General features: G+C 43.8%; 2 protein-coding genes across 7 annotated transcripts in view; one reads left to right on the plus strand and one right to left on the minus strand.

The window, feature by feature from the left end:
* Window positions 1–17,241, minus strand: part of Nop14 (NOP14 nucleolar protein) — a 19,921-nt gene extending 2,680 nt beyond the window's left edge. The window contains exons 1-13 of the mRNA XM_031341082.1: window positions 16,943–17,241; window positions 15,285–15,419; window positions 14,612–14,753; window positions 12,293–12,423; window positions 11,739–11,873; window positions 10,006–10,128; window positions 9,433–9,564; window positions 7,652–7,952; window positions 6,643–6,773; window positions 5,660–5,745; window positions 4,400–4,535; window positions 2,405–2,506; window positions 1,627–1,780 (exon numbers count right to left, since the gene is read on the minus strand). Coding sequence (XP_031196942.1) covers window positions 1,627–1,780; window positions 2,405–2,506; window positions 4,400–4,535; window positions 5,660–5,745; window positions 6,643–6,773; window positions 7,652–7,952; window positions 9,433–9,564; window positions 10,006–10,128; window positions 11,739–11,873; window positions 12,293–12,423; window positions 14,612–14,753; window positions 15,285–15,419; window positions 16,943–17,137 — 1,903 coding nt within the window. The 5' untranslated portion in view covers window positions 17,138–17,241. The remainder of the gene's footprint in view (window positions 1–1,626; window positions 1,781–2,404; window positions 2,507–4,399; window positions 4,536–5,659; window positions 5,746–6,642; window positions 6,774–7,651; window positions 7,953–9,432; window positions 9,565–10,005; window positions 10,129–11,738; window positions 11,874–12,292; window positions 12,424–14,611; window positions 14,754–15,284; window positions 15,420–16,942) is intronic.
* Window positions 17,242–17,369: 128 nt separating this feature from the next.
* Grk4 (G protein-coupled receptor kinase 4) overlaps window positions 17,370–27,283 on the plus strand; it is an 81,897-nt gene continuing 71,983 nt past the window's right edge. For 2 of the 6 annotated variants that reach the window (XM_031341083.1, XM_031341084.1), the window contains exons 1-2: window positions 17,371–18,083; window positions 22,991–23,083. In XM_031341083.1, the coding sequence (XP_031196943.1) occupies window positions 18,032–18,083; window positions 22,991–23,083 (145 nt within the window). In that variant the 5' untranslated portion in view covers window positions 17,371–18,031. Of the gene's footprint in view, window positions 18,084–18,575; window positions 18,852–22,990; window positions 23,084–27,283 lie in introns of those variants that run through there. The other 4 variants (XM_031341087.1, XM_031341085.1, XM_031341086.1 and 1 more) reach the window with 4 other exon arrangements.

Raw genomic sequence — 27,283 nt, forward strand, 5'->3', positions numbered from 1 at the left:
AAAAAAAAAAAAAAAAAAAAAAAAAAAAAAAAAAAAGAAAACCCAAACCCAAACAAACAAGTAAATAAATAAACAAGTAGACAGGATACCCGTGGGGAAAGTTCCAGAGGGGATGGGGAAGGCAATGCACCTAACTTAACTGGGAAGCCTGCTAGCAACACACTTCCTATGGCCTTATTCAGGTTATACACATGGTTTAAGCACTTAGGTTATGATCAAGACAGCCTTATCCTTGTAGGGATAACATGCTAGCACCCTTACAGATAAATGAACTAGATATAGAGAAAGCAAAACAAATTCCATAACCAAAATAGAGTGAAGAGCAGCCAGAATGCTGGAGAGTGGGTAGGCAGAGTTCACCAGAGGTCTGAGCAGGCTGAGAGGATGAACAAGAGAGATATTAGCAAAGACCTGGAAACATCAGTTCGTGATGGAGGTAGAGGAACATGCTGGGGCAGAGCTCAGGCATGGTTAAATGGAAGTGGCTGGGCACATAGTCAGCTTATTTCAATCTCCTACTAGGCCAAGGCACCACCTTCTTGACTGCATTCTAGTACCTACTAGTTCTACTGCAGTATCCTTTCCAGGGACCTATGCTGATCTGTGACAGAGGTCAAGCTAGATGGCTTGTTCTTAGGCCAAGCCTGATACCCAGGGGCAGGCAGTGTTTGTAGAGCAGGACCACGTGGGAGCTCTGTGCAGGAACGTCGTATGACAAGAAATCCAAGGGATGGTGGCAACTGGAGCACTGAACTGAGTCCCTACTTGGCTTCAGATGAGGGCACCTGACTGCTGGGCCATATATAGTAAAAAGAGCTGCGAGTTGTGGTACACACCTGCAGTTTCAGCTACGTGGAAGGCTGAGGCAGGAAATCATTTGAGTCTAAGGATTTTTTTTTTTTTTTTTTTTTTTGAGACAGGGTTTCTCTGTATAGCCCTGGCTGTCCTGGAACACACTCTGTAGCCCAGGCTGGCCTCAAACTCAGAAATCTACCTGCCTCTGCCTCCCAAATGCTGGGATTAAAGGCGTGCACCACCACCCGGCGAGTCTAGGGATTTAAGACCAGCCTAGGAAAAAGACACTGTATTATTATTGTTGCTGCTATTTTAAATAGGGTTTCTCTGTGTAGCCCTGACTGCTCTAGAACTTGCTCTGAAGACAAGGTTGACTCTGGATTCAGAGATCCACCTGCCTCTGACTCCCAAGTTCTGCAACTGGGACTAAAGGCATGTATCTCCACACCTGGCTGAGACTGTATCTTAATAATAAAAACAGGGGAGGATGAGGGGCTCAATCCTTATTATCCCTCCTCCCTAAAAGTGCGAAACAGGAAGTTAAGATTAATTTTCATAATTGATTTAGTCCCAAATACTTAAATTCCAACACTTGAAATCTGCTGCAATATTTTACAGGGCTTTAAGCATCATCCCCGGAGAGACGAACGCCCAAGTTTGAGGTCGGTATGCAATGTGTATATGCATGCACACACACTGACCCAGAGAAAGATCGATGGTTCCTGGATTGCAGACTCCAGAGGTTTTTCAATGTTCTCTCAACTTTCCAGAATTCCTATAAAATACTCTAAAACTCTACTGCATATTTAAAAGTCTCTATAATCAACTCACCTTGGCTCTTCGTGTTTGGAGTTGCTATATAAAGAATCCCAAGTAGAAAGTTTAAAAGCTCAGGGATGAACCTCCGAGACAGAGACACATACTCCAGGAATAAGCAGCACACAAACAAGCCCTTTATCACATCTTGTAGGGACAGGACTGGACACTAGGAAGGAACCCACAGGAAGTTACTGCTCTGGATCCATGTTCTACAGCACGAGACTGGGCAGACAACTAGAACCCCACTGAGAATCACAGGGAGGAAGCCCTGCCCTCTGATAAAAAGGCTTAGTGATTATGAAGGCTACACGGTCACGGGGCATGGTAAGCACTGTGTCAATACAGGAAAAGGACAGACTGAACACAAGCCCTGCAGACTCGGTAACTACTACTATCTGAAAGTCTGTTTTGGAGTCACACTCCACATATAATTTTACACTGTTGAGTTAAGCCTCCCACCCCAGCTCTCTCCACCCAGCTCTATCTGGAATAGCTCATGCAGGGAGCTCTGGGACTGGGACGAGGCTGCTGTCGGACCTTGGAACTCCTGATCTCCACAGGTTCTCATAAGCCCTTTAAGATGACCAATTTTATGCCAAATCTTAATGGTCAATAGCTATGGACTTATCTTTTGTTATTTTAAGACAGGCTGTCTATATTGTTCAAGCTTGAACCCTTATGTCACTTGTAATTTAGACTACAGGCTGTTAAGATGTGAAAGTATACTCTTGTTTAATATAGTCCCAAGATGTGGGGCTGACTCCACCTACCTTTGGAAGAGAGCACCCACCTTAGTAAGCATCTGGCTCATACAGATCAGCGCAGGGGTCACAACTGGATGCCAGAAATCAGAGGTTGGAAATAACAGCCCAGTGATTTTCAAATAAATGAGCTGGAAAGGAAGTGTTTCAGTACAAATTAAAGGGAAAGTGATGTTTAAAAACGTCCCACAGCATAAGCCAGGGCCTCTCTCAATGCCTCCCAGGACACACCAGCACTCCCATGCCTTCCCACATGTAGCCCAACTCATTTGGAATGTCCAGAAGGATGGGTTTGCTCTACCCTGTGAGCTCAGAAAGGTCTTCAACCCTCACCTCTAGCCTGAAGAACTGGGGCTTCAGGGTAACAAAGCTAGGGATGTGCTTGTCTCATCGGACACTAAGTGATATCCTGTGTCTGCTTGGTAGGGTAAAGCCATGTCCCAGCAGCCAGTAGTTCTATTCCAAGCAGATATGAAAGCAAGAATAGCCAAAGGCACCAGGAAACCCTCCAGTGAACACAGAGCTTTGCCAATGTGATCAAGCATACTTAGAAGCCAGCAGGCATACACTAACAGAACTCACTTCCTTCTGGTCAGGCAGGGACTATCACTGCAGAATGACTAGATCCCTACCCCAATTTGAGGTCAGGTGTAAAGAGAGCTCTGCTAGCTCCATGGCTGGCAAACCTCTTATATATTACAGCTCCTTAGAGCAGCAGCAACAGAACCACAGTATGAGCTATAGAGCTGCTACTGTACTAGCAGCTGTGTCCTGGGACCTACAGGTCATGGGAAGTTTAGTGTAGTGTATCAGGAACACTCATATTAGCTTATCTGAGGTATCTGAGCAGGTCTAATTATAATTAACACGCCCCCCTCCCCCAACAAAAGAGATGCCGAGAGAGGATAAAGAACCCACACATGACCACGTGGCTTGAAAGGACCCCAAATTAATGTCTACAATTGTATTCAACAGCCTGGCTCAAGTAGGCATGTATAAGAAGTGAGCTGGGGAGGGTCAAGAAGACCCACCTAACTAGTAAGCTGACTCAGGCCAGCCATCTTTCAGCATGCATATAAAAAACATTAACAAAAACTTAATAATTAAGCACCTGTGAGTCACTGCTGACTCATTTCAACACAAACACAAGAAAATGAAGTAGCCAGCACTTCTGAGTGTTCTTCAAAGGTGCTAACTCAGTCAAAGACAAGGCACGAGAGTACGACAAAATTGTTAAAACCTTGGAGACTTTAAATATTTCTCAACATTTGAAAGAAAAGAACACAAGCTAGAATCACCCTGCAGAAAGTGGATTTGTTTGTCTTAAACTCCATCTCTACCATTATGATTTGACATAGCCCTATGTAGCCAGAATTCTCCTATACATCAATCATTAGAATGTACACTCACTGGCTGGAGCTAGGCCTCCCACATGATGTAGCAGATGTGCAGTTTGGTCTTCATGTGGGTCCCAAACTGGAGTGTTGGCTATCCCAAAAGCTGCTGCCTATACATGGGGTATGTTCTAGCTGGGCTGCCTTCCCTGGCCTCAATGGGAGAGGAAGCACCTAGCCTCCCAGAGACATGAAGTGCCAGGGTGGGGAGATACCCAGGGGAGCCCATATGCTCTCAGAGAACGGAAAGGGGAGGGAGAGGGAAGGATTATGGGAGGCAGTGAGCAGGATATAAAGTAAAAAAAAAAAAAAAAAAAAATCAAGTTAAAAAAAAGAAAAGAATGAAGACTCTCATAGTTTGTTGCAGTTCTCTCAGATCACTCTGGAAGGTCTACCAGGGGTATTCAAGCTGTCACCTTTCAACATGGTGCTGTCATCTACAAATGTATCCAGCCACATTCATAGGAAATATGGGACACATTGGCTCACAGGCTGGACACCTAAGGGACAGTGAACCTCTCAAAGCCATGAGCATGGAAGGCAATGCCAACCATTCTGTATGACTCACAAAATAAACTTGGTTTCCAGTGGATGCAAAGAAATGATCTGATGAACCCTGTCTCTGCTTACCACATCCAACCCTGGAAATGCTGCCCGGCCTTTGGTCTCAATCATTTCTTCCATCTCATGCATGGCATCTCGGAGAACAAATCTTATGGAGTCACTTGCAGACTCAGGAAACATCTGGCAAAGATTATATAAGTGCCTGTTAAACAAACAGAGATGACTTTAGATAACAAAAGCAAATAACCAAAACACCAAATTTCAAAACTATATTCCTATACAGTTGCTGACTCAGCAAAGAAGAACAGGTAGTCTGCAGATGGATATGCATTTTTGCTTTGTGGTGGCTGCGCACTGAACCCCATTTTATACATAGTAGGCAGTACTCTACTGCTGAAATGAGCCAGCCTGAAGAGTCCACTTTTCTTACTGATGGCTGACCTTTCTGGTGGTCCAGGTGACATTTCAAGTAGCATTTTACAATAATATATACGGTTTTTGCCATTTTCTAAAACCCTGGTCATAGTGTTTAAGTGGTGGTAGGATATATGAGGTACCATGGCTGTTTATAATATCAATACTGTTGGGAGCATAGTCTAAGTGTTTGCCATAGCACTTCACATATGTGCTTATTTCTCCACACAAACACTGTGTAAGAGCATCTTTATGCACATGCAGGTGACAGACAGGCTAGTTATGCAGTGGAGTGGCCTGAGAGCGCCGCCTCCAGGTGCAGACTTTCCCTTATCCCACATGCCAGTACACAGCTCCTGACAGGGATCTGTCTCTTCTGACCTTCCAGCCACCATAGAGGGAGCAGGGAAACACCACAGGGGTCACAGGTTACAACTGTGCCTAAGGTCAAAGCTTCTATAGCCACCCATGGGCACGACAGGTGGACATGCTCTCAGGAGGCACCCTCAGACTCAAGCCAAGCACCTCCTGTGTGGTTCCAGTGAGGCAAGGACCAAATGCCTCTAAACCTACCCAGAGGGGGTGTGAGGCTTCAGTGCCAATGAAACAAACACAAACTAATGTACTATTGCTGTAAACTGAAGGCTCGCTAGCTTTGTTTTGGAGTCAACTTGTCGGTAAACTAAGATTATCTCATCCCTGCATGGGTAGCATATGTCAGAGGGGAAAGTTGTGAGCGAGTCATGGCAGTGGGTATGTGCTGTGCGATCTCTGTACTGCTCTGAGGACAGTCACCTGCCTGCTAAGGTCACACTGCCACTGACTGCCACAATGACACCAAATGTGTATTATAACATCAGATAACATCCATTTCAGCCCCGTATTCCTCTTGATACAAACATTTTTACTTACACAACCAACTTATCGATGGTCTTGAGGTCTGGTGAGCTGTCTGTAGCCAAATCTCCTATGTATTGCAAAAGGAAGCCAAACAATTTCTGCAGGGACACAGATTGGGAGATCACTCAGTGACAAATACCAAATACTAAGCCACAGCCTACAACTCCCAGAACACCTGCACGCTTGCCAGAGCCCAGCGGGACCCAGGACTTCAGGAGAATATAAACAAAAGAAGCTGCTAGAAACTGCTGGACACAGATGAGGAAAGACAGCTAAGGATAGGACATGTTCTTTATGGAATGGCGGATGGTGTATAATTTATTAAAACCAAACAATCATCGAGGCATCGTAGGTAACTCATGCCAATTATCTCAGTTCTCAGAAGCAGAGACAGACAAAAGTTTAAAGCCCTCTGGTCACAAAGTATGAGACCCCTCTCAAAAACAAAACAAAGCTGGGTGTGGCTGTGCACACCTATAATCCCAGCAGAGACGGGGAGATCTTTGAGAGTTTGAGGCCAGCTTGGCCTACAATGTGAGTTCCAGGGCATCCAAAGACAGAGTAAGACCCTTTCTCACAAACAAAATGGAAGAAACAACAACCAAAAAATAAATAAATAAATAAATAAATAAAAGAAGAAAGCTGTCTCAGTCTTGCATGGTCTAGATAAGGACATGATAATCCCTGTAAGGAACAGAGCCAACAGCAACTCATTCATTCCAAGTCTTAGCCACATGAAAGGCTGAGTCTCAGTTTCCTGACTTGTGAAATGCGGGTGACAGGGCTACTCTGAGGCAGAGAGGAGCTTGATGCCACGTGTGGCTCCCTGCTCCTCATTAAGTGTTTTCTGGTGTCACCACAGTGATAATGAATGGGAGGCAGGCCTTGAGCAAACACCGAGGCACTTGGTACTGTGTACCTCCAAGTAAGTCTAACATTCACAGAAACAGGACTATGCTAATACTCCAACACTCAACGTATTTATCTCAGCGTACTTCCAATTTTGCTTTGTTTCCTACTGCAAGACTTGGATGGTTGCACTTCTGAATTCTCTCCACCACCAAAAGCTGTTCTTCCATTGATCTTCCTGATAATAAAAACCTCAGCTCTTCAAAGGATTCAGGAGCTATCAAAAACACAGAACATATTTCACAGTTAAGCGTTCGACAGGACAACAATCCACATGGCTACTGACACAGCTAGGCACAGCTTCTTCACTTTATGAAAAGTTATTTAACTTTAATGTTATATAAGGTATTTATTTAACCTCATACATGTCTGCTCTTATCCAGGGAGTCTGACATTACTTAAATGACGATACTCAAATCATGTACCCGAGGACAGTCCCAAAGGAAAGAACCTATGGATTTCATCAAGTAGTAATTTGCCTGAAGACCCAAACCATGAAGCATTTCTGTGGCAATTTCAGTGCTGGTTTCAGTATAGATGTCAGACAGGATTGGAATACATGTGTGAAGCAAATCCATTTCCTGAGACTCATACATCAAGTCTCCTCCCTGGAAGCCAGCTTTGCTCATCAGTTTTCTTTTCTGGAACTAAACTTCAGTCACAAAACAAGTGGGTTGCTAGCTATATCTGGAGAGTTTTTCATCTATGTTTCAGATCAAAAAACGCTACATTTGATAAAAGGCATTGGTTGTATCCAGGTGTAAAGCCTTTGTACCGATGGCCCGGGAATCTAATCTACATCCTGCTGCAGAAAGAAAGGTGCCTGCTTCATCTGTGCAGCCACAGAACTCTCTGTGGCCATGGAACTCATGTGAAGAGTCATGCTAATATGCAGACCCACAGATACCAGGAATGACAACCGGCCACACAGCAAAGATATCACAAGTGGGAATGTGACCATGCACTCACAATTGCATCACCAGGGAGGGAGACTTGCAAATACACACTGTGGCTATTATTTAGAAAAAAACCAAAACCCAACAAGGCTGGGAATGAATCCCAGCCTGAAAACAGAGAAACCAACTAACTATTTACCTGCAAAGATATAGGGCAGCTCAGCTCCAGCCTTTTGAGCTTTCTGGTTATCCCTTGGCAACTTCCCTCCAGGAGTCTGACGTTGCTCTTTCTTTGGTGTATCGTTTTCCTCATCACTTTCTGTATTAGATTCTAGGTCTGAGTGGCTGTCTGGGTCCTCACTGTCTTCTGGGTCCTCATGGCTCTCATCATCTTCCCCCTCTTCCTCACTCTCATCTTCTCCCTCTTTCTGGTCATTCTCTTGGCCATCTGCTTCGTTGCTTTGGCCTTCCTGGACATCTTCAATGTTCATCTTCCCATCCTAGAAGATCATAGTGACCACAGTTAGAACACTCTGCAGCCACACCAGAACACCATCTGCCTGGGCTGCCTTGTCCACTTCCCTGAGGCACCCTATGCCACAGGAACTAAAGCTCTGCTATCCCACAGTGCTTTGGTTAGTTCTCTGAATGTTCATGCATTTGAAGCTTGGTCCTCTGTAGAGCTGTGACAGGGTACGGGGCACTGAGAGAGGAGGCTGAGAGAAGGTCTTTAAGTCTGGAAGGCCTGCTCTCAGGAGGAGGCAGCATGGTTTAGTGCCCATTTGTGGCGATTATTAAGGAACACACATGCCTGGGCCTACTATCTCCCCTGGACTTCCCGTCCAACCCATATGGTCATTTTCTCTTGCATGGATTCCCATCAATAAGGCCTTTGCCAGGGTTCAGCAAAAGGTGGTCCAACCTCTTAAACTTCTAGTAGAGGCTATTGCAGCCTCCCAGAAAACCCTGAGCTGGGATACTGGGAAAAATTTGGGTTTTGCCACAGAGTTTATGAAAGTGAAATGCTAACAGTATCTTGTGAGGGCTTGGAGGGTAGGGAACAGCAGACAACAGTGCCTCAGGGCTGGACCTGCTCATGTAAGTGGCTTTTTTGGTAGTTTTGTTTTGTTTGAGACAGATTTTTGTGTATAGCCCTGGCTGCCCTATAACTAGGTCTGTAGACCAGACTGGCCTCGAATTCACAGAGATCCAGTTGCCTCTGACTTCCAAGTGCTACAATTAAAGGTATCACCACCACCACCTGGGTTTTTTGGTACTTTCAACACTCAGTTTTATATATCAGACCCTTCTCAAAACAGGAGGCCTGCCTATTTTCCTTCCCTGAGCTCTGGCTAATACAGTCTAAAAATCACTGGTATTTTATAAATGTTCTGGACTAAACTATACCAGTACCAAGGATATAACTTAGAGGCAGAGAGTACATTCCTAACAAATGAAGCCCTGCTTCAGCCCCCAGCATCACACAACAAACAAATGGCACCTGGAACTAATTACTTCATTCAAAAATATTCATGGTGGCACATCCCTCTAGTCCCAGGACTTAGAAGGCAGAGTAGTAGTGAGTTCCAGCCTCGCATGGGCTAACACAGCAAGAACCTATACTTTACTCCCCCAAATCAAAACCCAGTAACAATTATCAATCATGAGTTAGCTCTATCAATAATATACCAATTCAAACAGATCATCAGTTTAAAGAAGACACTGGGAATGAATGTCAGATGTCAACAACGTAGGGACAGCAAAAGAAGCCTACTCTGTGTGGCTCTGCTCCAGCTTCTTTTCTAGACGGAAGGACCACATCAATGGTGCCATCTTCTCTTTAAAAGCTGGCACCTGCCATGCCGTAAGTATAAGAGATGTGACAGAAATTGCTTATAAGGTTTCAATATTCCAGGCATAGTGAACCCCTGAACGAATACTAGAAAATGTGTTTTTTAAAGGGGGCGGGGGACACCTTACCTTGTAAGAAAGCAAACGCCTGTCGTCTTTATCCAGTATAAAGCCATCATTTAAATCGTCTGCTGATGTATGTTTTGGTTTCTTTTTGTTTTCATGTTCATCTTTCCCAAGCATTCTTCGAAGTCTTTCAGCCTAAGGCAGTAAGAAGAGAGAAGTCACAAGTGGTACTCATCAAATCTCTACAGACACTGAGGCACCAAGGAGGCCCGTGGCAGATGCCAAAGCAGCCAGCGGCACAGTATCCGTTAAACACAACAAACCAAGACCCTGAATGCAAAGACAATGGTTTAGAAGGTGACGAACTCACTCCAGGGCCAGCAGTTGTTTGTGAGAGACTGTTACAAAGAAAGGCCTCATATACTGTGTGTATTTTACTTCACATGATCATCTTACAAATGAAAAAGACATTTATGTCTGTACCAACGTAAAATTTAAACACAGCGCAATCCAGCCCATCTTCCAAGATAGAGCAGAAAAGTTTATAAAAGAGTCTGCCAAACTCAGGCCTCACGTGAGGGAGCTGCGCCTCTTGGATGTCCAGCTCCCACCCACTCAGTTACAAGTCACCCATACCTCCAGCTTCCTGAGCCTCTCTTGCTCCTCCTTTGCTAGTTCCTCTTCTGTTTTCATCCTGTTAGAGGGCTGTGCCTTCATTTCAAAGCCAAGCTCACGAACCATCATGTCATATGCATCAGGCTAAGGGAAAAAGATCATGTTTTTCAGAACTGTTTACAAAAAGTAAAGAACATTCCATTAATGACCAGACACCATATATAAGAAAGGGGAGAAACCATGTCTCGGTCTTTTCTTCTACACAGACAACTGTTCCTGGGGCTAGTGATCAGGCCTCGATTAGGAAAGAGTACTTGCTGCCGGGCAGTGGTGAATGCACACCTTTAATCCCAGCACTTGAGAGGCAGAGGCAGGCGGATTTCTGAGTTTGAGGCCAGCCTGGTCTACAGAGTGAGTTCCAGGACAGCCAAGGCTATACAAAGAAACCCTGTCTCAAAAAAATCAAAACAAACAAACAAACAAAAAGAAAGAGTACTTGCTGCTCTTGCAGAGGACCAGAGTCCCTGGCTTCTATCTATGTTTCGGAGCTCCAGGTCCAGAAAAGATGTTGCCCACCCCTGGCCTCCACAAGTACCCACATGCATGCGCATATTATTCCCCCACCCTAATAAATAAATAAAGGCAAGCAAGCTGTTTTAATTTGTTCTAAAAACTGAAAAGTAGGTAGACATGAAGGCATTTCTGCTCATAAAAAATTATTATTTTATATACTTATATATTACATAATTTACATGATATATATATACATATATATATTATTATGTGTTATTTTTAAACCAGGGTTTCTCTGTGTAGTCCTGGCTGTCCTGGAACTTGATCTGTAGATCAGACTGGCCTCATATTGCAGTGGCATACATCTTTAATCTCAGCACTTGGGAGGCAAAAACTATTCTTAAAACATATCAACTGCTAGGCATAACAGCATGCCTGGGATCCCAACATTTGGAAGGTGGTAGCAGGAGGCCAAGGTCACTCTTGGTGAAACCGATCTCAAAAATAAATAAATAAATCAATAAAAGGGCCACCCAACCACCACTCAAACTAACAAATGTACAGCTGTAACAAAAATAAACACCACTCACCTGAGTACTAAGCCTAAAACATGGAAACTACCAGAGTCACAGCACGGATACGGCTGACTCACAGGCACATGCATGGCCACGCTGCAACATTGCCTAGTCAAATCTGTTTCCTTAGTACAATCTTGCTACTAAACAAACGTACCGTTGGTAAAAACATCACTGTCAAGAGGAAAAGCGAAGAAGCATTAAACTCACTATACATGGATATAAGGACTGTAACCGAAGCTCAGCTTCCCCACGTTCTACCCTCACCTAAGGCAGAGAAAAAGGTAACCTGTGCTCACTGCCACCCTGTAACAAACATGAGACAAACTAACTCAAAGTTGGGCACAGCACCACAGCCCTTTATTCCCAGCAGGAGGAAGAAGTAGGGAGACTTCTGTAAAATTGAGGCAGGCCTGGTCTACATAGAGTTCTAGGCCAGCCAAGGCTACATGGAGAAACTGTCTAAAATCAAATCAAATCAAAACAAAACAAAAAACAAAATAAAACAAAACAAGGAATATTTGTAAGGCCAGCAAAATGGCTTCGTGGCCCCAAGTTTGCACACATACTAAAACCCGCCCTAACAGTTAAGAACCAAAGATGTTAAAATGTCGAAGTCAACAGAAGCTCACTGTAGCCTCTTGTGAAGTGAAGGGTGCTACCCACCTGGGCTTTTTCCTTTTTCTCTTTGTTTTCTGACTTTTTAGGTTTTCGTGACAGGAGAATCTGGATTTCTTTCCAGTCTTGGTCTAGCTTCTCTGTGAGCTCAAGGGCATCTTCTCGTTGAGCCTGTCTTTCCCTCTGGGAAAAAAATCCAGCAAATACAAGCCACACACCATTATTATTAGACTTTCACGAGTAGCCTGGAATCAAGGCTAAGAACACACACAATGACCCACCTCCTATGAAACTCATCAACATGAAATAAAGGACAAGAAGCAAGTGGAAATCTCTAAGTCAAACAGAAATAACTTCCTCCTACTACATATCCAAACTCTGAGCAGGACCTGCAAGTTTAATAACCCATACTGTTTTACAAGTACTAAAGCCAACAAAAACATCAGAGGTATAAGCTTAATGGAGATCTAGAATATTCCTTTTCAAAATGAACGGTCCTATATTAAGTTCAGATAGGAATGAAATCCAGCTGGTAAGTGCCCATGGGAAGAAAGTCTGACACATTATGGAGCAGTCCACACTGAGAACGGTAAGCAGCCCACCTTCTCTTGCTTTGACTTTGCAATGAGCTCCTCAATCAGTTCTTTCCGTGTCTTTGGTTTGTCTCCATCCTCACCCTCCTGAGAGGTATTCCTGTGGACCCCACCACCAAAGTGGGAAGCAGTCAGTTCAGCTGGAAACAGACAGCAAAAGATATTGTGAAGCCCAGGCTCTACCTCTGCAGCCACTTTTGGGTAGAACTCTTGTCAATGTTTCTCTAAGGGCAGCTTTAAAAACAACTTTTTATATGTGAGTGTGGGCCTGTGTGTCATGGCAATCAAGTGGATGTCAGGGGACAACTGTTGAGTGTCAGTTCTCTCACTCTACCTTTATGTGGGTTTTGGGGATCAAACAGTTTCTCAAGTGATGGCATTAGCACACACACCCCCACACACACCCATCAATTTCTCTGACTTTATCACATCAGATCTTTACTGCTTCCATGTTATGACAAAGCTCAACTTCATCCCACCTTTTCTACTTTTGGTCTCACAGAAAAGTTTCCAGCGTCATCTGCCTCATTTTCATCTCCCTGTCTTCTGGCATTGCCCTGGCTCTTCTGCAGAGTCTCACTGACCTACAAGCCAGCTCTTAGTCTTCTTCATCTTCCACTCTCTGCAGAAAGTGATCTACTTGGCTTCCAGCCAACACGCCCAGGGCATCCTCAACAGATTCTCTTTGCCTTCTCTGACTCTTCAAGCTTCAGCTCTTCTCTCTTTCTGTTTTGATTACGTGTTTGAATGAAGACTCGCAGACACAGGGTGTCCTGCTCTACTGTACTCCTCCTATTGCCTTAGCACAGGCTCTCGCACTGAACCTGAACCCAAGCCAACTACCTACCAGCCCCAGGGATCTTCCTGCCTCTGTCTCCACAGTGCCAAGATTTCTTTGTGTTGATGTTTTTAAAAAATTGTAGTTATTAGTGTGTGTACGAATGGAGTGGGGAGCGGGATTACATGTCACAGCACACATGTGGAGGTCAGAGGAGAACTCTGGAGTTGTTGGATCTCACATTACCAGGCTTGAGGAGCCTGCCCATCGTTCTCACTGAGTGGTCCTGCTGGCCCCACAGTTGGCCTTTCTTTATGTGTTAGGGATGCTCATGCTTGCCCTCACACTCACTGAGCACCTCCCCAACCCATGCCATTTTTCTGCGTGTCCTTGCTCACTTGGTGGCCTCTGGTTTCTATCTCTACAGCTGACCATGGATGTTTTTCCACAGACTCCTCTAAATCTATGTAAAAATTCTCCTCATTTCAGTGAATGTCCTTGAATGTCGATCCAATCTTCTCAGTGAATTAGGCCAACACCTTTACAGCCACCCCATTCCCCTTTCTCAACCCCATTCATATCCAAATTACTAGTAAATCCTGTCAGGGTGTCCCATCAGACAATGGAATGTCTTGACATAAACAGCTCAGTGGTTCACCTTGTCCACATGGTTCTGCTGTCAACCAACCGCTATCTCTTCCTATTGCCAAGCCACTAGGCTTCCATCAGTTCCCACTCCAGACCCTCCACATTAACTGTTTCTCCCACGGGAAGGCTCCTGGCTCATAAGGTTTCTGTACAACCTTCAGTGAGCCTGGCAATATCTACCTGATGGCATTCCCAGCCATCTCCTGGGGCATATCTCTCATTGCATAGCACTTTCACCTCTGACAGACAATTTACAGATATAACTGCTTACCATCTGAGTCTGCCATCTGACATCAACTGCCAATGTTAAGCTCTTGGTATTTTGTTCTCTCACATTTTCCCAGAACTAAGAACGTTGCCTGTCACATAAACTATTAATGAATGAATGACTAATTCCTGAATCTCCTTGTAAATTTGGTCTATTTGATATAGTCGTATATTAACGTTAAGGTCAATATTCAATCTGCTTCCTGTTGTTACCTACAGGCACAGGCTAAATATCAGTTCGTGCACAAAGCTGACCTAACAGTCCAACACGCATGCCATGGTTACATCTACTAGGTCAGAATTTATGAACATTTAGGCAATGAGGAAGAGCTCTTGCTAAGTCAGTGAGGTGGATTCTTGCACAGCTCTAACTCTGTGCTTAGAGGTAAATTGGCTATTTGTGAGAGTTAACTGAGAGACTGGTATTAATGTGCTTTCTCAGCCCCAAAGGCATCGTTCACACACACCAGCCTAAAGCCCCAAGACAAACACACAAAACAAAGAACAAAAGCAAAAACCCTAGCCTGCACAGTTCATCAAGAGGTTAAAACATCATTTTTAGGGGAAAGTCCAACAAGAAACACACTGTCCCTTGGTCCAAGCTACTAGGCTTCTGCAGCGGCACCCTCACTCACCAGATAATGCCCCTCGGTCTTCAGTATCACTGTCACTATCCACAATGTCATTGTGCTTTTCGATGTCAGCCAAGGACTGGCCATAATGAGTCAATTCTTCATCTTCATTTAGGTTGTAGATGTTCCTTTTCTCATGATATCGCTTAACAAAAAGGGTTAAAGTTAGTTTTAAAGTTAGTTAGTTAAAGTTACTTAAAATTATGTTTATTTCCTAGAAAATTAGTTATTTTCCACTATATGTGAAATATGACAGTACAACATAATCAGTCTGAAAATTATTCTGGATCATTTGAAAGATGATAGAAATCTGCGCTGAACTTGTAGAGAAAATTCTCACAACTGCATATTGCATAAGCTCCTGCTCAGTCATCCGCCTTGGCAATGGTTCTCCATCCAACAAAGCTGAAGGCAGGGACCTTAAACAACTCCAGTACCCATCACTACTTACTATTTGTTCTCGTAAAATTATTTATCTACTAGTAACTAGTCTGTCTTGAAAGTACCTTCCCCTTTGTCTACCCAGATGAGACACACCAGTTGAGACATATCCCCCTTGTACACGGTGGGCAAACTCAGAGGCATACATGAACAATAAGCACCCTTTAGCATCCTTTTCCTTGGCTGGCCTTGTGTAAAGTTTATCACAGAGACTTTCCTGCCATTTTTTCCATACCTGTTGCTCCAGGGCAAATCTCTTCATCATCTTTTCCTCTGGACTTATGTTGCTATTATACTCCCCAAAGCGTCTGTCTGTGAACACATTGGACTTGTTCCTTTCTTTGTACTCCTTTAGTAAAGTCTGGGTTCGCTGGAAAACACATCATACATCAATGATTCTCACACAAAAGCTCTAGAATTGTCACTGAAGAGGCCATCAGAGGGGGCTGTGAAGTTGAGAAGACAGTTTGTCACTTTATTTAATGCTCATAACCAGTACAAAGGGCAGGGACACTGCATGAAACTAGAAATGGCAGATGTAGTTCTGTTAGATGCCACATTATTCTATTTTCAAATGTTCCCTCTGCCATTCTTGGCCTATAGTGTAAGCTAGTGAATTATTAGTCAGTCATTTGTATTTTTTATAATGCATACATTAGACCACATTCAGGACAGTGTCAGCTCCTTGCAGTATAGATATTTTACCCAATTCAAAAGAAATTCCCTTCCATTTAAAGATCTCATGTAAACTGGATCCTTTGTAGCAAAGTACAGATTAGTAGCTGTGAAGGGCAAAGGCAGAGTCTTAACTTATCTCCTTTACAAACATTACCAATAAGCCTAACCTATTAATTTTCTCAGAGTAACCATGAACTGCCCTTTGCTACTCATTTATTTTATTTATTTATTGAGACTCAACTGGAAGTTTTGAGTCTCACCATAAAGCCCTTAAACTCAGAGATGCACCTGTCTCTGCTTCCCCAGAGATTAAAGCCATGCAACACAAAGGGCACCCACAAACTTTTTCTTTTTTTTTAAAGCAAAGACGAACACCAGCAGTTACATACAGAGTGTCATTTGTTGAGCTGATTCTGAAAGGAAGGTACAGTTTACTCTTGAGATGGGGCCATAAGTACAAGAAGGATGGAAGCTATGAGGTTATCCCAAAAAAATACTATTCCAAGGGACAAGTTCATGAAATTCAGAGGAAGGACATTTTCCAAACATTCAAAGAGCATGCTCTGTGAACCCTATCCATGGGTCAAATACTGTCATGGTCAAAGCCTACAGGACAGTGGTACAGGGCAGCTCAGAAGTCATTAACTCTGCCTAAGCCTTAGTCCCTAAAGGCTCCAAGAAGAGTCAAGAAGAATGTACACCTGGAAGATCCCAAGGAGGGAGAGTTTCCAGAGGAAGGGTATTCGATATCAAGCAATGGTGAGACAGTGGTATGCCTCAGTCTTGATCTTTTTGCTGGCTAGTTTAAGGAAAACTTGCCACAAAGTATTGTCACCAGAAAGAAGGGAATTTCAATTGGAAAAAATACCTCCATAAGATCGGGCTGCAAGCAAGCCCCAAAGAGCATTTTCCTAATTAGTGATTGACCACGGAGGGTCCAGACTTTGTGGATGGGGCCACCTATGTGCTGGCGGTCCTAGGTTCTCTAAGAAAGCAGGCTGAACATGCCACGAAGAGCAAGCGGGTAAGCAGCACCCCTCCATGACTTCTGCATCAGCTCCTGCTTCTAGGTTCCTGCCTTGTTTGGACTCCTGACTTTCATTTCCTCAATGATGGAAAAATAGAAGTGTAAGCCAAATAAATCTTTTGTCCCCAAATTGCTTTGGCTAGCCACTGGGCATAGTACGCAGATCCTGGCAGTGTCTACCCCCTTACCTTCCTGATGGCCCTGGCGCGGGACACCCCGGGCAGGCCCACATCGTGGCGCGTCTTCCTGCCAAGGATCTGGAACTTCTGCCGGTTGACTTTCACTTCAAATGGGTTTGGGTTAGTCTTCGCCGGGCCTCCGAACGCCCCTGCGGGCGCTCTGTGGACCTGCCTCCGCGCCCCAGTCCGCTTCGCTTTCCCCATGACATTAACTTTGCCACACTTTGGACGACAGTGCCTACAAGACCAAGCAGCTCAAGAAACTCGTGCAGAGGATGCAGGCGTAAAACCACACCCAGCTTCGGCTCGCGATGAGCGCGTCAGCTTCCCGTATTTCGCGAGACTTTACACAAGTCCTGGATGACACTAAACAGGCGCTACTGGATTAAAGACTACAACTCCCAGGAAGCCACACGCCCTCGACTTCCTGGCGCTGGGCCTTATGGGATCTGTAGTGTCCCGAGAGCTGCCGCAGTCTTCTCCGACGCCGCCCGGAGAGGGAGCTCTCGGGCTCCCTCTGGAGGAAAACCGTTAGCCGGGCCTCAGCTGCCTTGCGAGTTAACTGGCGGCTGCGGCGGCGGCGGCTGCTATAGCCGTCGCCGCCGGAGACGGCTCACCAGAAGGTAAGCTCCTCGGTCGGGTAGGGCGCGGCGAAGATTGAGTGCCGCCCAGGACTCGGCGCGGAGGACAGAGTTACGCGCCCTGGGCCTGGGTGATGATGCTAGGAGGAGCTCGAGCTACCGCGCGCCGGCGCCGATAGCGGAAGCCCCTCACTCGGACAACCACAGAGCTGGAGCCCAAGACGAGTCTCCCCCTGTCCTACCTTTGCGGCGACGAGGACGGCGACGGCGAGGGCGACGACGGCGGCGCTCCTGGTGGCAGAGGTGGCAACGACAGAGGAGGCGGAAGAAGAAGCGACAGAGGCGGTCGCGGAGGGCCAGCATCCAGAAGCCGCGTCCCCCAAAGGATAAGGGATGCACGGAGGCTGCTGCTGTGGCTTTAGGATCTCCTCACCTGCAGTCTTCCCAGTCTCCATTGCCTGGATCCCGAAAAAGTCGACGCCGGAAACCTCAGCAACGACGGCGCAGGGTGAGGATCATGGACCTCGAGAACTTCATGGCCAACAATCTGTTGCTGAAGGCTCGTCAAGGTGGGTGCACTCCAGCCTCCCGGTCTCCCCGAAGGTAGCGAGCGCTTCCTAGGAGCTTTTAGTCTTTGAGAGAATCCTGATCTCCGTGGGACTTTTACGTTGTCTAATGAGAGAGTTTTGATTCTACTGGATCCAATTCTGGGTTGGAGCTGCAGCCTAGCGGGTGTCAGCCAGTGATCCTGGGCTAACTTTTGTTGTGTTTTGAATCAGAAGCGCTAGCCTAACAGGCACTAGGTGCTGATTGAGTGCCATCCCATTCTCAGCGCTGCTAGTCTGAAAGACAAGAGTATGGAAAGGTCTGCATTGCACACTTTCTAGGGTTTCTTGATTACCCAGGCAAAGGTGCCTGGGAAGTAGACGCTATTAAGAAGCTTCAATGTAACTGGGCAGTGGTGACGCACGCCTTTAATCCCAGCACTCGGGAGGCAGAGGCAGGCGGATTTCTGAATTCAAGACCTAGCCTGATCTACAGAGTGAGTTCCAGGACAGCCAAGGCTACCCAGAGAAACCCTGTCTCGGAAAACAAAACAAAACAAAACAAAACGAAGCTTCAATGTGTTCACCGTACAGAATGTGAAGTATATTCTTTGAGAAAAACAAATGAGCAACAGAAATGTTTTTGATCTTTTTGTTGTTGTTGTTGTTCCTTTTTAAAATTGTTTTAGCTCCATTATTACAAGTCCATTTATGTTCCAAGTGATTTTCGGGAAGAAGAATCTTAATTGGACAATATAACTTTCATTACTGGAAACCCTAACAAGAAACATTGTAAGAAATTTCTTAAATTATAGTGAGTGGTGTTTATAATTAGATACCAGACTAATTGCTTTGAAACCCTTGTGAGCAAAGAGCAGTGAGAGGAGGCTTGAAGCAGGAAGATCCTAAGTACAATGGCAGTCTAGGCTTCATAGGCTGTGCAAACTATGGAGTAGTGGAGACTAGAGGTAAAATCAAAGAAACAAACGAATGAAAAAAAAAGACATCACTCTCAATATTTTTGAATACTTTTATTCAAAATAATAGTATTAATTGAATAGAAAAACTAAGAATGAGTGGGAAGAGAACCAGATCTTGGTTTTCTCTCAAGGCAGTTAGGAAAGACTCAGAAGTATGCACTCTTTTCTCTTTCAGTAGAACATTTGACTGTTCACCTTGTCTCTCACTCCAAATTCCAATTGGTCCTTGAAAGGGATTCTTAATGGAAATAAAATTTCATCAATTTTAGGTTTTTCTTCCCTTTCTACCTTCATCTCTGGTTACAGTGTCTGAGAGTAGGGAATATTACATTAGGTTTTATTACAATGGCATAGATATTTTTAAAACCCACAAGAACCTGGGTTCAGTCACCAGCATTCATGCAAAAAGCCAGGGCATAGTGCCAGCCGTGGGAAGCAAATACAGATGGGTAAAACATGCACACACACGCATGCATGCACACACACACACACACACACACACACACACACACACACACACACACGAACACATACACACTGAGAAGTCAAAGAACAAATTCCAGGGCTTGGTCCTCAACCCTTCACTGACTGAACCTAGCTTGGGTGACAGGATAGAAATTAAAAACAACAAACTAGACGCTGGGTGTATCAGAGGTAGAACATTTGACCAACCTGTGTAAGGCTCTGATTAAATCCCCAGCACCGTAGAGAAACGAGGATGGGAGAGAGGCGACCAAAGCCTGCCACGTAGACTTGTTCCCTCACTTGTTTAGGAAAAAGATTGAGGAATTTTCCAGAGATGTGGGAAATCCAGGCCCTAAAACTAAGCCCTATTCATGGGCCTGGCATCTAGCTAGATGAGTAGGTCTATTTAAATTCCACAGTAGTAATCTTTCTGGAAGCCAGAGGCCTGAGATCTCAGAGGTTACCTGCCGGTGAGCACCAAAACAGGCAGTGGACTTACTCAGTGGCAACTTTGTCCTCCTTGGGCTGACCTATGAAGGTCAGACCAGTGCTGTCTATGCTGGATGATGGATCCAGGGTGTGTGGTAGGGCCTTTTGACATTAGGGATATGGCTGCTGCTGAAGCAGTACCGCATAGTCTCTGGCACAGGCAAGTGCTTATTAAATGTTTATTTAATTTATTTTTTAAGGCTGAATTTGTGAGGAAAAGTAATGAGTGTTTTTAACATGTTAACATAAGGCGCTCTGGACAGTGGGCTGTTGAATTCAGAGCTTCTAGTCTCAAGATTTAAAATGAGTGTGTGAGGAGCCCAAGATGACTAAAAGAGCCCTCGGGCCTATACTTGCCTCATGTGTTGGAGCAGAGCTACTTTTGATATATCTCACGGTTTTTCAGACCACTGCATTGCAGGCAAAGCTCACCAGACCTCCAGGAAATGTGGACTTCTTCTTCCCAGTTTTCTGAGTCTTAGTTGACAGTTAAAGCTGTGTTACACTATCGGATGACAGTAGAGTTTTGTCTTGCAATGTTTTGAGATTAAAGATTTAATTTCTCTGATTTAAGGAAAGTTTTAGTTTTAACAGATCCTTTAAAAACATTGCAGGTTAGCTCTTTTCCCCTTTCTGGTTTCATCATGAGTGCCTTTGTCCTACTTAGGGTTACGATGGCAGTGATGGATCATCATGACCAAAGCAACTTGGGGAGGAAAGGGTTTATTTCAGCTTACACTTCCAGGCAGTCTATCACTGAGGGAAGTCAGTGCAGGAGCTCAGACAGGGCAGGAACCTGGATCTGATGCAGAGCCATGGAGGAGTACTGTTCACTGGTCCTTTTGGCTTACTCCATCTGCTTTCCTTTTATGGGGGGAGGTAAGGGGGAGTTTGAGGTAGGGTTTCTTTATGTAGCCCTGGCTATTCTGAAATTTGCTCTGTAGACCAGGTTGGTCTCGAACTCAGAGCTTCACCTGCCTCTGCATCCCAAGTACTGGGATTAAAGGCTTTCGAGACTACTGCCCAGCACAAACAGATCACTGTTAAGCAACCATTTTACTTTTCTTGTTCTCCCCAAGATCACACATTAATAAAGATAATCCAATATGAAACATTTTACAAACTTAGAATGTCCTACAACCTTTAAAAGTTCAAACATTTACAAAATATTTAGTCTCTTAAAGTTCTAAAGACTTTTAAAATATAATCTCTCAGCTGTGGGCTCCTATAAAATAAAAAATTAGTTAAATGCTTTCTTACTTCAAAAGGGAAGAACCAGGGTGTGCCAGAGTAAATCAAAGTAAAGCCAAATTTTAACTGTGTAAGCAATTCAATGTCTAATGTGTGGGATCCACTCATGATTTTCTGGGTTCCTCCAAAGGGCTTGGGTAAGTTTCTGGCGTTGCCCTCTGCGGCTTATCTTTGAGGTTCTGGCTGGCTCTACTCTACTGCTGCTGGTGTTCTTGCTGGCCATCCCACGGCATCTCCAAAACTGCTAGGGGCTCTTGCTGCAACTGGGCTGCACTTTCACCAATAGCCTCTTCTGGACCTTCTTCAAGGACTCCAGCCCTGCCACACTGAGCCTCATCTGCTCTCTGTGACCACTCCACACCTTCAAAACCCGTACCACCTGGGCGAGCCTTACACTACCAAGTTCAGCTGCCACTTCTGGAACACAGCTTGTCTGATGAAACACTTCTCATAAGACCTCACCGCAGTGATGCTGTTCTCTTAATTATAGCTGATTTTTTAGCCTCAGCTGACCAACATCCACTGTCCCAGCAAACCAAAGGTTTACTTTAGTGATTCGAGTCTCTTGTTAATTACAGTGATTCTTTAGCATCAGCTAACCAGCCACCACAGATTCTTCACAGGTCTGCTAGAGTCTTCGCTTTAGAAATTTCCCTCCAAAACTTCATAGTCTTTACTCCTCTCAACATTCTTTTTTTTTTTTTTTTTTTTTTTTTTTTTTTTTTCTGAGACAGGGTTTCTCTGTATAGCTCTGGCTCTCCTGGAACTCAGTACATAATTCCAGTTCCAGAAGATCTGACAACCTCTTCTGACCTCCATAGATTCTAGGCATGCACATAGTACACATACATAAATGCAGGCAAAAAATGATACAATAAAGTAAAATTTAAAAAATCTAAAAAAATTTAAAAAGAATATAGAGGATGGGTTTTATTTTTGTTGTTGGGAATGGAACACAGGCATCCACACATGTCTGTATTCTTACTATGGAATTCTACTTCCACACCAGACTCTACTTTCTTAAGAGTTTAAAAAAAAATTGTATGTCCCTACTTCCCCTTGCCTTTAAGTGTGTGTGTGGGGGGGGAGGTGTATGTAGAGGCCAGAAGATAATGGATCTCCTGGAGTTGAAGTTACAGGTGTGAACTACCAGATATGGGAGCTGGAAGTAAAGCTCAGGCACTCTACATGAGAATTGTGCATCTTTAACTGCTGAGCTCTCTCTCCCCCCAACTCTTTGTTTTGTTTTTTAATTGGCCATTGCATTCCCAGTGCTTTGAAAGTGTTTGACACATGGTAGATATATAAATGAATTTTAATAATTTTAATAATGCTGAATCAATGTTTATAAGTAGCAGTGTAGAGTGTGTCGTGTTAGATCTAGTTTACAAATTTGGAAATGGAAACTACAGAATTTTATACTTTACTGAGCTGATAATCTATTTAAGACAAACTACTATAAACTTGTATTTATCTTATGTACCCAAAGTAGTATTAACAATAGGATAATTGTTACTATGAAATGTAAATATCATATTAATAATATTTTAGTAAAGAAACAGTTCCCCTCCCCCCACCTTTTTTGGCTAGGTGTGATGACATAGCTGTGTGACTGACCCTAACATGAAGTTAATGCAGAAGGATCCAGAATTCAAGGCCTATCTGGATTACATAGTGAGATTTGTCTTAAAAGCAAAACCAAGACACAATTTGAAATCTAAATCTTTATTTTTTCAAATTTTACAGGATTTAGCAAAAAGACTGGTCGTAGTAAAAAATGGAGAGAGCTGCTGAAGTTTCCCCCAGTCAGCATGTGCACTGAGTTAAGATGCTCCATCGGTGAGTAAGAAGTGCTTCCTTACGTCTGCAGGGTGTCTGACATTACTTAGATGTTACTACTGCTTCAGTTCTGCATTCGCTTCAGAAGTTTCCTGATAAAATTTTCATATAACTTCATTAGTCTTGTGTATGTAGCGGAGACTCTAGACTGCAGTTACAAAAGATGATTGCATTAATAAAAACTAGTATATATTGAGGCTATAGGATTGGTTTAGTGGGTAAGAGGCTATAGGATTGGTTTAGTGGGTAAGAGCACTGGATGCTCTTGCAGAGGAACCGGGTTTGGTTCCCAACATTGACATGGATGCTCACAACTGTCTTCAGCTCCAGATCCAGACACGTTCTTCTGGCCTCCTCAGGCCCTGTGCACATATGCACAAACATTGCATGCAGGCAAATTACCCATATACCTAAATTAAAAACAAGTGACTCGCCTGGCAGTGGTGGTGCACGCCTTTAATCCCAGCACTTGGGAGGCAGAGGCAGGCGGATTTCTGAGTTCGAGGCCAGCCTGGTCTACAGAGTGAGTTCTAGGACAGCCAGGGCTACACAGAGAAACCCTTGTCTCAAAAAGACAAAAAAGATATAAAAAAAAAAAAAACCAAGTGAATCTAAAAAGATGTCTGTATCTTGTCTTTGTGACCAAGAGTGCAGTGCCTTTTGAGGCCAGAAGAGGATGTTGGATCTCCTGGAACTGAAGTTAAAAGCAGTTGTGAAGTATCCACTGGGCTGGAAATTGATTGGACCTAAGTCCATGTGCCTAAGCTGATGTAAAGTAGGCATCATGACCACACCTAGCCCCATTTCTGTGCTACTTTTGGTTTGTCTGCTTCATGGCACTTGAAAGCCAGAGATCTAAAGCTGCCCATTTTCAAAGATTTCCTGGCTTTTGAGACTGCTGTCCAAATAACTTAGGATGAGAAAGTGACAACCTTTGCACTCAGTACCCTGGATAGGGCTCAGCCTGTGTTAGGTTACTAAGAGGAAGCATGTGTTGAAGGAAGTGCTGCTGGGGGAACACAAGGTGTCCTCCTAGGGGAAATGGGAAGTGTGAAATGGTGAACGTGCTCTGGACTTGAGACTGCAATTTGCATGAGGTAGTGCCTTCCAAATACTTCAAGAGAATGTAAATCAAAGACAAGCCTTTTCATTGTTGACTCCATTGAGGCAGAGTGAAGACTGAGACTTCTTGTTCTCTACACAGCAGAGGGATTCTCTTAAGGGGTTGAGAAACAACCACAACAGGAACAGACTCAGCCAGAACTCAGGCTGAGCTAGAGCTGTCAGAAGAACTAGTCTAAAGATGATTTTGGCCTCTTTGTTAAAACCAACCACAGGCAGTGTCAGGGAAGTAAGGAGAGTGGAGAGGAAGGGGTAGCACTGAGCCTCAGCAATGAACTTCTTGCTTAGGGAGCACCTAGACTTTCAGTGGGCATGGACATTTCAGGGTCCTGTAGGTGGAGACAGAGTTCCTCTTTGAACTGACCTAACCTTGGAGAGTTAACTGGTGACTTATAAAAATAAATGAATAAATGTGTACAATTCAGTGCTTTACTTAGATAATTATTTTTTTTAAAGATTGATTTACTTAATTATTTAATGTATATGGGTACACTATAGCTGTCTTCAGACACACCAGAAGAGGGCATCAGATCCCATTACAGATGACTGTGAGCCCCATGTGCTTGTTGGGATTTGAATGCAAGACCTCTAGGAGGGCAGTCAGTGCTCTTAACCACTGAACCATCTCACTAGCCCCCTAGATAATTATTTTTAAGGCATGTGTTTATGTAGGCCAGGCTGGCTTGAATTTGGTGTGTAGACAAGGATGATCTTATACTTCTGATCTTGCTTTTACCTCTCAAGTGCTAAAATTAATGGGCATGTACTGCCATATATGTTGTATATGATGCTAGAGAGGAAACCTAAGGACACTGTGCATGCTATATAAGCACGCTGCCTATTGAACCCAATCCCTAGCTCCCTTGCCTAGATATTTCCATGTTTAAACCTAATGATCTAAAACAAGGATGGCTTAGACTCCCAGAATTACTTGATATTAATTAACTTTTTACCAGAGGGATTTGTTATGGTTTGTTCACTTACCTTAACTGGAAACCAGCTAAGTCAGGGCAAGAACTCAGGATAGGAACCCGAAGGTAAAAACTAAAGCAAAGGTCGTGGAGGAAAACAGTTTATTGACTTGCTATGGCTCTCTCTGTTTGCTTTTACATATACCCCAGGACCACCTACCCAGAGATAGGACCACCCACAGGAGTGGGCCCACCCATATCAATCATTAATCAAGAAAATGGCCTACAGACTTATCCATGGACCAATTTTATGAGACATTTTTCAATTAAGAATCTCTCTTAATTGGAGAGATGATGGCTCAGTAGTTTAGAGCACTGGTTGCTTTTATAGAGGACCTGGATTCAATTCCCAGCACCCACACAGTGGCTCATAACCTTTTTTTTAAAAGATTTATTTATTTCATTTATATGAATACACTGTTGCTATCTTCAGATACCAGAAGAGGCCATTGGATTCCATTGCAGATAGTTGTGAGCTACCATGTGGTTGCTGGGAATTGAACTCAGGACCTCTGGAAGAGCAAGCAGCCAGTGAGTGCTCTTAACCACTGACCCACCTCTTCAGCCTGGCTCACAAACTTTGATCTGTAAGTCTAGTTTCAGGAGATTCAGTGTTCTCTTCTAACTTCCAAATATTCATAAACATAAAATAAATCTGAAAGAGAAAATTTCCTCTTCTTAGATATTTCTAGGGAGATTTGTATCTAGTTGACAAAAAACAACCAGCATAGCTTAGTGCTAGGAGAGCAGTTGGCCTTCCTCCTGTTCCCCGTCCATCCCTCTTCCCTTCCCTGCATCCCATTCCCTTCCTTTCCCCCTTTCTCCCTCTATTCTTTTGTTTTTAATTAGTGTATAAAATAATGGGCCAATACAGTAGTCCCCGTCTTTATTCCCAATATTCAGGAGGCAGAGGCGGGTATATTTCTGTCAGTTTGAAGCCATCCTGGGCTACTAGGAAGTTGCAGGTCAGCCAGGACTATATAGTGAGACCTTGCCTCATAACAAAACAAACAAAACTAAAACAAAGTAATGAGTTTTATTGTTACATTTTATTAGACTTTATTCTCATTTGCCTTCCTCTGCTGCTGAACATGGCTTTCTTGCAGAAGGTTGACTTATTTTAGACATAATGTTTTTGTTTTATATTTTTCTTGATACAATGCTGGAACATTAGAGTCTTTTTTCTTAAAGATTTATTTTATTTATTTTATGTGTATGAGTACACTGTAGCTGTACAGATGGTTGTGAGCCATCGTGTGTGGCTGCTGGGAATTGAACTCAGGACCTCTGCCGGCCCTGCTTGCTCCAGCCGTAATTCACTGTAGCTGTCTTCAGACGCACCAGAAGAGGGCATCAGATTTCATTACGGGTGGTTGTGAGCCACCATGTGGTTTCTGGGATCCGAACTCAGGACCTTTGGAAGAGCAGTCAGTGCTCTTACCCACTGAACCATCTCGCCAGCCCCGGAACATTAGAGTCTTATTCTTAGAACAATATCACTAAAGTAAGGAGAGACAGGGATAGATATTTTCTATGGAAAAGAAAAAACAAGCAAATAACTATAAAAGAGAAAGTTAAAATCATAAATTATAAAAAGAACAAACAAATCAATAATCATAATTATTTTAAATTTTGTTTGCAAGTATAAAATGTATCATGAATCAAGATGGAGAGAAGTTTTTAAAGTTCTTATTTAGTACATTGCTGCATAAGCAGTTTATTTAGATACCTAGGGTAGGTGCAGTGGTAGAAAGTTCCTTTTATGTGCCTGCCTTCCTTGTGGATGGCCACCCATAGGGCTTATGTATCTCCTATATATTTCATTTTGGAGAAGAATACTCTATTTCAAGTTAACTTTTACAAAGCCTTACAAGTTCTGGGTGTCTTTGGCTCTGCCTGTTGGTTGGTCAATTGGTTGGTTGGTTGGCTTTTTATTTTGGGAGAGGATCTCATCATGTAACCCAGGCTGGCCTTGAATGTATAGTCCTCCTGCCTCAGCCTCCAAATGGTGCCATTATAAGCATGTGCCACCGCAATCAGTTCTGCCTGTTTTGTTTTATGTATGTATGTATGTATCTGTACTTGTTTGTATATGTACATGTTGAAG

This window comes from Mastomys coucha, unplaced genomic scaffold (assembly GCF_008632895.1).
Source record: "Mastomys coucha isolate ucsf_1 unplaced genomic scaffold, UCSF_Mcou_1 pScaffold22, whole genome shotgun sequence".
Taxonomy (NCBI): Eukaryota; Metazoa; Chordata; class Mammalia; order Rodentia; family Muridae; genus Mastomys; species Mastomys coucha.